The following is a 12095-nucleotide window of genomic DNA, read 5'->3' as shown; positions in this document are numbered from 1 at the left end:
CTCTTCATTTTGTCGTGGAGGATTTAGGGACTTGATTTTCAAAATCCAGCGTAGTTCAGCAGATCAGCTTACTGGTTGACTAGTTTTATTGTTGTAGATATTCACTCATCTGAGCATCTTAAAGTGACTGTGCTCAGCTTTGCTTGCAGTAACCATTTCTGTTTAGCTCTCCCATTGATGTTATTCTTTAATCCCTATGCTGCCAAAGGCCTATCATATAAATACACAAACAGAACAGCATTTAGAGAACTCTGGCCTTAAAGGATTGAGCAAGAAGGAGAAGAGGCTGTATGTAATAACTTGCACTAATTTTCTGATTTAAAGGGATAGTACAGTATTGGTGGAGATGAGAATTAGGCTTTTAAATTTTTGCGAGATACCAAGAAAACACTTATGATATAGCACAGAGCATACCATTTTAAAAGGAATTCAAAGTTTATTTGATGAAAATCGGGTTTGGAATAACTGAAACATCCAAAAACAAAGTAAAACAAAGCGATCGTTACAAAGTGTGGGTCCCACACTTTATTAGAATCGCTCTTTTTTGGATATCTCAGCCATTTCAAAACCGATTTTTTTTTTTCAACGTTGAATTCCTCATAGAATTACATGCTCTTTCATATTTCATGAGATTTTTCATTATCTCATCTAAAAATGTTAGAAACCTGAAATAAGGTCTCAACCAGAACTGTACGATCCCTTTAATGTTCATACTAGCATGTACTTTACTCATCAATGTCAGATGACTCAGAAAATTGTGTGAAATAGTTATCAGCAAATGTACATTGTAGGTTGCACATCAACTTGCCATAAACTTGCAGTACTCCATTGTGGGATTCCTTTTGAAAAATACAGTAGATGTGTTATCGATGAATGAAGAATTTGATCGTCCATTATAGGTAAGAAGCACGGTGCACATTCGTACGTCAGTGTTTCTTCTACTCTGACCGTCAACTTGAGAGAAAAACAAGGAAGTGCCTTCCTGCTGGTGGACAGAAAATCGAAACTGTGCTTTTAATGGATGCACTATGAGCTGCAGTAAATGCACTCTTATCTCTCCCTGGCTGCTGTCACTGCTAGTGCCCGGTAGTCAGATGCTCGGCGAGTAAGTAGCTAGGTGTGTGATATTGATTGCAATAAATTATGCCCTGTCTGCTGTTATCCTGGCAAAGTAATATCACTCGTATACCTGATCGCGGGGAAACACGCTGATCGCAGAGAAATGAAATGGGAGTTGGGCCGGCTGATTTGTGCCATAATTAATGACTGCACGCTCTACATTCATGTCCTGCCAAAGTTGCACACAAACACGACCATGGTTCCAGAGTTGAAAAAAAAAGAAGAATCTATAGAATAAAAGAATTGTCATATCTACAGTGAAAATACATTAATTATATGAGCTTATGGCAATATACTTTCCAAGGTTGTGCTAATTGACTCAAGTGTGATGATGTAGACATTTAGGCCTACACCATACTGCAATCATGTTATATAAATCATGTTTTGACGTCAGCTAAGCTTGTTTGTTTTGGTGATAAATTTCTTGAAAATCTATGTTCGACCAGGGAAGTGGCTTCTTCCACATCCCTGGTTCAACAGACAACTTATGAAGATTTCTTTTCTTCTTGCGTGCTATAATTATCTTGACATACATTTGTACATACAATCTGCCTATCATTTTCTGTATCTAAACTTTCATCTGTCTTCAATCTACATTTGTCAGTTAGTCCTTCTTGGTGTCAATATTGGTGCCTGTTTTCATACATGTATATAAATACAATGTCAAGCTTTTAACTCTCTTTATTTTACCTTTGCAGATGAATCATCCGTGTCTGGAGGATATAGCAGCAGTGAAGTTCAGATAGCACAAGTGAAACCACTATGAGAACAGTGTGTGATAAAGAGCAGAACTTGAGGCTGAAACAATTTTATACCCTGTTGTAGTGGATGGTACAAACGTGTTAATAGCCAGGAGAACTTCTCTGTTTTATGACCCTGAAGTGCTGCCTGTGTGAATGTAGCAGATGGTGTCATTTCATAAAGCACAAGGAGTATGAACATGTGAGAAAAGGACAATATCACAGCCCACAGAGTGTCAGAAACTAATTGTGCCACTGCAATGAACAACTAGGTGCAGAACACAACCTTCCGCTCATCGTAACTCCCAATGAACACTGGTACTCGGATTTGCTAAGGGTAGATCAAGAAGTAAGACCTGTCACAATGAACGGGCTCAAGCTTTTCATCTTGACTGTGGTCCTGTTTCTGTACCTCCTCTTGGGTGCTGTCATCTTTCACTACCTTGAGTATGACAACGAGACTGTCAACCGGAGCGGTCTCCGCCTCCTGCGAGATCAGCTTCTCGCCAACTTCACTTGCCTGACCGAGGAGGCCATCTCCGACTTTGTGCGGGCCCTGAGCGAGTCGGGGGACATCGCCTCGCTCGTCACCAATGCCACATCTCTTTCCTCCAACTGGGATTTCAGTAGTGCCTTCTTTTTCTCAGGGACTGTGGTCACCACTATTGGTAAGTTCTCATATCCGTTCTAACTTCTTGCTTTCTGATCGTGTACTTCACACACGGATGCGTGCTCACGATAGGAAACACATTCTTTTTCACGAGGTCATTCTTATGTCGGTTCTGCATCTCATTTTTCTTCATATCGGTAAATATTTTAATTCTGTTTCTTTGCATAGTACTATAGCATGCTAACTTTACTTCCCCCCCCCCTACTTGCTTTTACCTGGTTTTGTATCACGTCAGTCCCTTTGTGCCTGTGCAACCTTGTTGTCAATGTCATTAGTGTTTTTGATTAATGATACAACCCTCATCGTGAGAATACATAGTACATAATGTATATTGAACTGAATATTTCAGTGGGTTCCCTTGAGCAGTAATATAGTGATGGTGTTGAGTCATAGATGCATTGTGTTGTGGTTCTCCCTTCCATTAGTGAGCTATGTACGGTTGTCGAAGGGTTTTGCAACAATGCTACTGTCATCAGAATGTGCCCTGTCCATTAATGAAACAAATATTTGATCATTTTGTTGCTCACGTGTCTTTTCTTTTGTGTGATTCTTTGATTTATATGCCATCAATCATATAGAAATTTACATTATGTGAATATATTGTAGTTTTAAGATTTTCCCTATTGAAGATGAATACCTATTATTTGTGTCCTCTTTTGATGATCAGAGAATAAGTTTTGCATTTGGAGAGTGTAGATTCCCAACAAAAGTATAGGTCTACTCTCTTCTTTCCATTTTTTGACTGTGCCCTTTGCAAGAGCGTTGACTGCAGTTAGACCAGAACGATGGGAGAACTCCTTCCCACGTCTCTGGTGAACACTCAGGTGGATCCACACTGACATAAATTACAATGTAGTGGGAAACAAATCTTGAAATTTTTGTTTTAATTTATTTACTTTAAACTTATAAAACAAATTTTTTTCAGGATTGCTTGATCAGCATGAGCTGTTTTTCATCAAGGTCCTGAGATAGAACATAAGAATACAGACAAAAATTAAGTCATTACAAAGAATTGTCATCAGTTAAAAATCCAAATCAGCTGCAGTAATGAAAATAGCAAATCAGATAAATAATTAATTGTCCACAGAATAACATTCATATCTTCAGATTTGTTCTCTACTTCAACATGGCATCTCCCCCATCAAAATTGGGGGAGATTTTTTTAGATTACAAGATAATCTGATTTGATTTAGATTATCTCGTATTCTGTCATGCAGCCATGTTTCAGTGTAATACATAAAATATTGAGCTTAATTTTTGATAACATGAATTAGCGGTGTTGAAATTTTCGCGCATTTCGCGCAACCAGAAACAAGCGCGAAAATAAAAGCATGCCAATATTTTTGCTTTCTATGTTCTTGTAGTTGATGTCTTGATCCCGCGGAATTAAAAACACACGAAACTCTTCTTACCCGGCCGAGTGCGAAATATTAGTCACGCGAAAATATCCACTTTTACAGTATGTGACCAAGTTTTAATCCCATACACTTTGAGAAATTTGCATGGCAATCAGAAGATAATGCATATTCTGCATCTTTGGTAATTTTTTTGTCTAGCTAACAATAATATCTAAAGACTTTTTTTTTTCCCCTCAGGGCTGAATTGGAATATATTTCAACACAGACTATGACATTTACAATGTATTATACAACAAATAAAAACCTTGTAGAGGACTTGAGTGAAATGCAGTGCTGCTACCATAAATTTAAAAGACACATTGCTACAGAGTGACAAGGACAGAGTTTGAAACTTGAATGTAACCCTGCCACTCCCACATTTCCTGAGTGTATGGTGCTGAGCATCTTTACAAACATTAGACAACAAAGAAGATTTACGACTTTCAAATTTCCTCTTGAAGTTGTATCCATGATATCAGTCGGATCAAATTTCTTTGACTGTCAAAATGCTGGAGTAAACGATATCACAGAGCTTGAGCAGTTTCTTGAGTTGAATCTACAATGTATTCATTCAGACTGCACTTTAAAGGGATGATGTAATTTTGATTGAGGTGAGGGACTCACATCTAAAATAATAAGAAACCACTTTATAAAATATTGAAGAGTGCATACAATTCTAGGAAGAATTCAAAATTTATCTGATGAAAATCATCTTTGAAATGACCATTTCAAAACCAATTTTATCAAATAGAATTTCTTTTAGAATTGTCTGCTTTTCATATTTCATAGGTAATTTCTAATTAATTTCACATAAATTTGAAACTTGAAGCTGCATGTAAACCAAAAGTGCATCATCTTTTTAATATGGGCCTGACACAATTTTAATAGCTGTATGTTTCTGATTGACTATACAAGTGCATGATGCTTTCAGCTTTTTAAAAAATAAATCCAAGAACATTTAATGTAAAGAGGTCATGATATGAACAAAGTGCAACAATAATTTACATGCCTGCATGTTTCGCCCATTTTTATTTTTACTTTTATGCATATTATTCCTTATTTTAAGGACAATTTGGAATGTCTTCCATTTATTTCACATTTATTTTGATGAAGCACGTACACCTGTATCATTTTATTTGAAGCACCCTTTAATCCATACCACCACTTTACATCTAACCTTGGCTTACCCATTTACCTGTTTAAATGTACCATGTTTTTGTTGTTGTTTGGGTGTTTTCTCATCTTCATTAGATCGTGGCTATTCCTCCATCAGATACCCCCCCCCCCCCCCCCTGCCCATTTCTCTGTCAGAAGAATGTTAGTACCGTAGACAAATCAACAATGCAAAGGTCCTTGACAAACACCAGCATACAGTGTAGGCATGGTAAGGTATTGATAAAATTAGGTAATGTCCATTTGTTGATTGTTGCTGATCAGCAAAGAAAGTGCATCACCAGATTTTCTCAGCGGCAAACTGGGCGCAAAGGGTTAACATTCAGGGGCTCAATTAAACACATTGCTAGTGCTCTGTAAACGAGGGCTGTCTTAATGGATGAGATTGATGACATGTCAAGCCTGTGGAGCTCAGGGTGGAAAGCTCTTAAGTAGCAGCTTTGATGCTCCTCGTGTCAATGACAGTGGGAAAAAAAAAGTAATGAATTGGATCCTGGAAAAAAAAAAACTTCCACTTTTATGTGGAAATGTCATTTAGGGTTGATGGAAAGGCTGGGCACAAAAGCTGTCCGGAAGAACTGCTTGCTAATTCAAGAAATTAAATGTGATCTTGATAAAGTGCACTGTAACTAGATATTACATGTACAGTGTATTTGCAAAAACTTCATGGCAAGTATGGTAACAGGATATGTGCAATTGAGGTACAGAAGTATGTTTTCAACCTCTGACAGTGTTGCATTATGAAATTCAGTTTGCAGGAATAGGTTAGAATACAATTATTTTAGCACAGTTTGAGATTAGATCAAGCTTCTTGATAATGCAGTACCCCTACTTGTAGCTAATGAAGAAGTGAATTAACATGCAGCATTCGCGTGAGAATCTGAGAATGTGTGAGGTCACAGTTGTAGCACTCAGCTGCTAAACAGTATGGAGTAACTGGATAGAGAATATGACAGATGGATTGATAACTTGCATATTACAATGTAGGTGAATCATATGCTTTAGGCATGGTTTCTCAGAAAATTTGACAGACGGGACATATGTATCTAGGAGTGTCTGTACGTGTTTAGTGTGTTGTGTGCTGTGTACAGTGTATGTCCAAGATAGTAATGCTTTTCATCATATGTACATGTTATATGCACAGTGTTCTTCAGCTGTCTTCTGTTTTTGATCAGACACCGAGAATGTCTTGATGCTCTCAAAACCCGATACGTGTACCTGCCTATTGTAGGCAATATTTTGCGAACAATATTGCTGATCTTTCAGCTTGCTATAGTGGTTTACAATAGGGTGAGATGAATTCATAAATCTGTCAGGAGAGGGGAACATGAGTTACATGACATGGCTATTACTTATAATCATCCCATCACAGCTTTAATGTGAGTCATGCCTTCTGCCAACCAACATGCTTTCTCCAGAAGTAGTGATAGTGCTATCGTTGTCTAGCAAGTCACGTGGCAGTGCAGTGTGAATTAATTGCATCTGTGTCAGCGTCGTCACAGATCGTAGTTGTAATATATTCCTCCCCAGAGACTGTGCTGTCCATAGGGAACAGATATGAAATATGATATAGTTTGAAGTAAAACAACAGTTTCCCAGCTGTTAGTTATTCTGAGGGGTGAAGAAATGGAAGAATAAAAGATTGTCGTCCAGAATGCTCCTCATCACAGAAGATATACTCCATTTACATACATGTACTTCAAAGCAAACAAAACATGCATAAATATATCCTCATCACACACAACTACTGTAGATTTTCCTGTCATTGTAGGAACATCCCTAAGTTGTGTATGGGTATAGTTTCTACCAAATTACATCTTATCAAATTCAAATTAAAAGGGTTGTATGAAGATTGAGCTCAAACTTCTCAGTCTACAGGATTATCAGTGCAAAGAAAAACAAATGCCTTGAATTCGCTTGTATTTCACAAGAAATATCAGGCATCTTCGAGGTATGAACTTTAATGAGGTAAAGGTTATACCACCAGTCTAGACATCATTCATGATGTGATGTACTTCCCATATGCCTCATAAAGCTACAGTGAGTACAGTGAGTACAATGTAGCTATGGCCTTGAGAGCCCCCTCCCCTCCTCTTGCTGTTGCATCAAATGAGAAAAACAATGATGATCTGGTTTGGTTATTCTAACCTATTACATGTAGAGGTCTTCATCTTAAAGCACAATTCATTATTGCACTTAGCCCATTGAGGACGGACTTATTTTTAAACGCACATTTCCCATCTTAAGACACTTTCCTGAGTATTCTCAGGACTCGTCTTCAACGGGTGAATCACTTTCATGTGAAACATGGGGTTTTAAAATTACTTGTATCGATAGCATGGAACCATTTCCTTTCCCTATCTAAGTGGTATGCCATCCATTTCAGATAATAAAAATGATTTGTTAATTATTATATACCACATGTTCATACAGCAAATGTCAGATGCCTGCACCATTGAAATGAACCTCCCACAAAAAAAAAGAAAATGTGGAAAGAATGATATACTCCCCTTTAAATCTGAGGACATCTTGGGAGGAATATGCATGCTAGCATGTTAGACAAATGAAGGGTATCTACTGTACCCCCCATGGAATCACTATTAGCTTGTATCATGGAAAATGCATGCTGCAAGCGACATTGTCATCGCGTGACACTCGTTGGCCTTGGCTTGCATGAACCCTGCTTTCCGCCCTGTCCTGGAGAACCGCCAGTTTCTGCCTTTTGCACCATGGTTTGCATCGAAGTCGACACAGACTAGAAAAAACTTGCTGCCAATTTCGGCGAAACATTTGAGTAAGTGCCTCTGAGCTGTACAGTAGATTCTTTTGTAGTAATAGCGATAAATATGCAGACTTGAAAAATGTAGCCATTCATAATATGTTATGATTGCCTCAAAACCCTACTTCTTTGTGGTTTCATTGACTTGATACATGTATCCTGCTTGAATGAACTCTAAATGTGGTCAACCTTTGTGCTTTCGTCCTTGTTGTCCTGTACCTCTCAAAGTTTATTTTTCAATGGTTTGGCTAGATAACTGTGGTGGATGATTCATTACTTTCTGCTTTTATTTACTTGCATGACATGGTGAATGTACTTGGTGGTTGTTGGACAGAGTATCTATCATGCCTGAGTATTCTATAACCTTCTCAGAATCCCTATGCTTGTATTTCCTTAACAAGTTTTTATCTTTGTCACACCAGTTCTGGTTTTCTTTTATCACTTTTTAATATTTGACATTTTTGTTGTCGCCTTGTCCCCATGGGGATGCTGTAATAATAACAATGCACACTTTACTCACCATAGATACATACAGTACTGAATAAGCTGAAGAATATGATTAACTTCCTTTGTGGCACAGAATTCAGATTCTCATACTAATATCTTCAGCCAAATGTTCTATGTTCCATACTTCTGGAGTTGGGTTTACTGTATCTCACTTACGCAAAACAGATCTACTTTGTAAGCGTTTGGATGGCTCATGTTGCTTGCCATTAAATGCCACATGAATATCTTTAGAATAAGGAAAATACAAATTTACATACACCTTTGAGTTTAGATGATTAGAACTAGTGCTACATTAAATCTCACCAATATTATAATATATCACCCAAAATTAGTGACACACTTACCATACACAGGACATTTTGTGTGGCTTTTATTTTCACGAATTTCACAAGTTAGAGGATTTTTGAGAATTCACCAACTTAAAACCCCACTTAAAATGTGACATGCCCTCTTGCATTTCTCTATTCATTACTGTAATATCGACGATCATGAACTTATCCACTTGCAGAATTTTTGAGAAGTCCCAAATTGTGAAAAAATAGACTAAGTACCGTCTGCTGTGTATTAATAGCAAGTCTACTGTGTATGCCATATATTTCGCGAGTCTAAATTTTCGCGAATCGGGACTTCCTGATAATTTTGCGAGTGGTTAAATTCGCGATCGTGGAGGCCTGTATTGAACGGAGAAGTGTACACACGTACGTTACATTCACATCAGGATCAGAGTCAATTATGGTAATTCGCATGTCTTTAATTTCGCAAAAAGCACCTGACTCGTGAAATTTGCAAAAAATAAAAACCTCGCGAAATATTCAGCGTATACAGTAATTTTCTTTGCGAATCGGGGCTATCCAACAACTTTAGTGATTGAGTTTGCTGTTATGGATTACAGCAATGAATAGAGAAATGTCTGCAGTCACATTAATGTTGGGATCAGAGTTGATACTTTTGCATGTTTTGAAATTGGCAAATCCAACTTGCAAAATTAGCAGTTGTATATTGATAGATATCTGGTGTATACAGTAGTATGCAGACTTTTCTTTTACCTTCCATTTGGGATTGCTCACATTGGTTTCATTGCTGAGAATGGTAGATTTGATATACTACTGACACTGGAGTGTAAAGTTGTCAACAGGTCCAAAGCTCAGCTGTTTTGAAAGTAACAAAAAATAGATAAAAATGATGCAGTAAATTTTGAAATAGTATGCTCATTCATAAGATAGGATTGACATCAATTGCTGTCATTTCACGCTACTTGGAATTTAATCACCTCATATCCTTCCTTTGCCTTGTCCTTGGGCATCCTTGCAGGTTATGGCGGTATTGCTCCAAAGACATTCGGCGGTCAGCTCATGTGCATAGGGTACGCTGCCCTTGGAATACCGCTCACCGCCTGGCTTCTTGCAAGTCTGGGCGGCTTCTACCAGGAAGGTTTTGAGCGATACATGGCGAAAACCGATGAGCTGCTCAAGCGAGCGGTGTGTCGGCTGAGAGTGCGGCGAACTCTGCTCTGGTTGCTAGTGTTGACGGTCAGCTATGCAATGTTTCTGTTTCTTCCCGCTGGTGTGTTTGTCTACCTGGAAGGCTGGACCTTCCACGTGGCTCATTACTACAGTTTCATTACCCTCACAACCATTGGATTCGGTGACTACATCGCCACATTGCATGGCTCAAGTGCAGAGCACTGGATCTACGATATTCTTATCACCATTTGGAACATCTTTGGCCTGTCTTATCTAGCCGTTCTGATCACTGTTGTGCGCAAGGGGGAGGCCAGGACTGCCAGCAGCTTCCGCAAGTTTCATGCAGTCGTGGTCAAAAAGAGCAGGAATCTGAGAAAAGCTGCAAGAAATGATTGGAAAAAGAAGAAATCTAAAAATAATGGTAAATACGAAAAGGAAGACATAAGAGTCGACGCAATGTACTCCAAGAGTAGCTCTGCAGAGGATATCGATGTTTTTGTCCCCTGCTACGTAGACCCAGAAAAAAGGGATAAAACCGTTGTTCAAAGTCTGGAGGGAAGTGAAGCAATAGAAACCTCCGTCGACTGCAACTTTGAAGACATTCCAGAGGGTGACACCTTCATCAAGGAAGTTGTGGACATCGAAGGGGAGATCGTAGAAGAAGGAGACAAGCTGTGTATTGTGCTGGAATGTGAGAGTGGAGAAGATGTAGATGTAGCAGAGAGGGCCATAAGATCCATTTTGGAGACGGGGGTGACGACAGACATCAGTATTCCTCACAGAGGCTTTTCGCTCAGCCATCGAGAGGCACCGCACAAGCGTTCAAGTTCACAGGGCACGCAAACGTAAAACCACATAGGGAGCACAATTCATTCCACTCTCTTTTTTTTTAAGTGTGTGATTTACTGCAGGTTATCCTATACTGGTAAACATATCAGCCCATATGTTTCTATTTGGTGAACTGCTGGAACCTGTTACATTGTTTACACGCATGTTGATTTGTGACATGCCATGTTAAATGGCTGATGCTAAGTGGCACTTTTGAATGATTCATACAGTAAATAAACCTTATCAGTTTATCAAGACCCATCAGTCTCATGGTTGGTAGTAATGCGAGCATGGTCATGATGCCGTGTGAGGGGATAACTTGGTGCTTTTGATCTTGGCGATTTTGGAATGTAGGAGAAAGCCCCCTTTCAGGAAAGTTCTCCAATATCTAAAAAAAAAAATGTTTAAAATTCTATGCATGTCTGCATTTCATATAAGAAATATATACTCCTTTACAGAAAATCAACAAAGTTTGTTTTCAAGAGATCATAGATTAGCTCCTTTGATAGCTACAATGAAAATGCATAGTCATAGCAAAAATTCCAGCTGTGTTTTTTTTTTCTGTAAAAATAGATAGAATGTGGTCCTTTTCTGTGTGTTTTTTTTTATGATTTGTTAGGTCAATGTTTTAAGTTTTTCTGACCATTTACCGAGAGTACACGTATGTGAACTCCAGAACACATGATAGAATCTCTTCCAAATGCAGGAAGAAAGTTACAAATTAGGTAATGACAGGGCAAGGTACGGCTTTATGGCATCGAGTGCTGATAATCCTGACTAATTTTGTCTTGCATGCGCAATACCGATGATTAGAATAAAGACAGAAAGATTCCCAACACTGCGCAGCCAATCAACCACATTCGAGAAGTCTAGACTCCAATTATGATTGTTACATTGTATGAGAGAGAGGTAAACTTTAGCTGATGACGTTCATTACAAGTAATTGGCTTGCTCTTAATGTTTGAAAGCTGCTAGATACAAGTTGAAGTATATGCGAGGCCGTAGACAAATTTAGCCAATGATACGCCCTTGATTAATGACATCAACAACCTTAATCCCAACAATTTAGTACAGTAAATCACATTAGCGTATGAAGAACGCACCTCACTATATGGCATATCAACGAGGTCCACTATTGGCTACATTGATTGTCGCTTGAATTAAGGTTAATGAAATGAGCAAGGTCATTCACTTGTAATCTTTATTTTTGAAAGTGACGAGTGCATATATTGGCCTATGAAAGGAGAATATATCTGAGGTTATTGACTTAGAACTGTTAATGAATTCCAGTGTGCGTGGATGGAACGGCTGACAATTAAGCAGAGTAATTTGCCATTTACTTGGGCTGAATTAATTTATTCATCATAGTGTCATACCCAAGGAAAATTTCATCGATTCTGATACATCGATATGTCATTT

General features: G+C 38.4%; 1 protein-coding gene across 1 annotated transcript; it reads left to right on the top strand.

The window, feature by feature from the left end:
• The first annotated feature begins 2223 nt into the window (after nucleotides 1-2223).
• LOC139723404 (potassium channel, subfamily K, member 16-like) lies at nucleotides 2224-10700 on the top strand. The gene is made up of 2 exons (XM_071634649.1): nucleotides 2224-2527; nucleotides 9697-10700. Exons 1-2 carry the CDS (start codon nucleotides 2224-2226, stop codon nucleotides 10695-10697), a joined length of 1305 nt encoding a protein of 434 aa, XP_071490750.1. The 3' UTR covers nucleotides 10698-10700.
• Nucleotides 10701-12095: the final 1395 nt, after the last annotated feature.

The sequence above is a fragment of the Diadema antillarum genome, unplaced genomic scaffold (genome assembly GCF_040938485.1).
Source record: "Diadema antillarum isolate AM-2024a unplaced genomic scaffold, OU_Dant_1.0 scf00000188, whole genome shotgun sequence".
In the NCBI taxonomy this organism is placed as follows: domain Eukaryota; kingdom Metazoa; phylum Echinodermata; class Echinoidea; order Diadematoida; family Diadematidae; genus Diadema; species Diadema antillarum.
The sequence above is the reverse complement of the archived record's forward strand: the minus strand, read 5'-3'. Positions and strand labels throughout refer to the sequence as shown.

What these genes read in the sequence shown, in the direction of transcription:
- LOC139723404 (XM_071634649.1), top strand. Translation starts at nt 2,224, where the DNA reads ATGAACGGGCTCAAGCTTTTCATCTTGACTGTGGTCCTGTTTCTGTAC. An exon ending in GACTGTGGTCACCACTATTG is followed by an intron (nt 2,528 to 9,696) that starts GTAAGTTCTCAT and finishes GCATCCTTGCAG; the next exon opens with GTTATGGCGGTATTGCTCCA.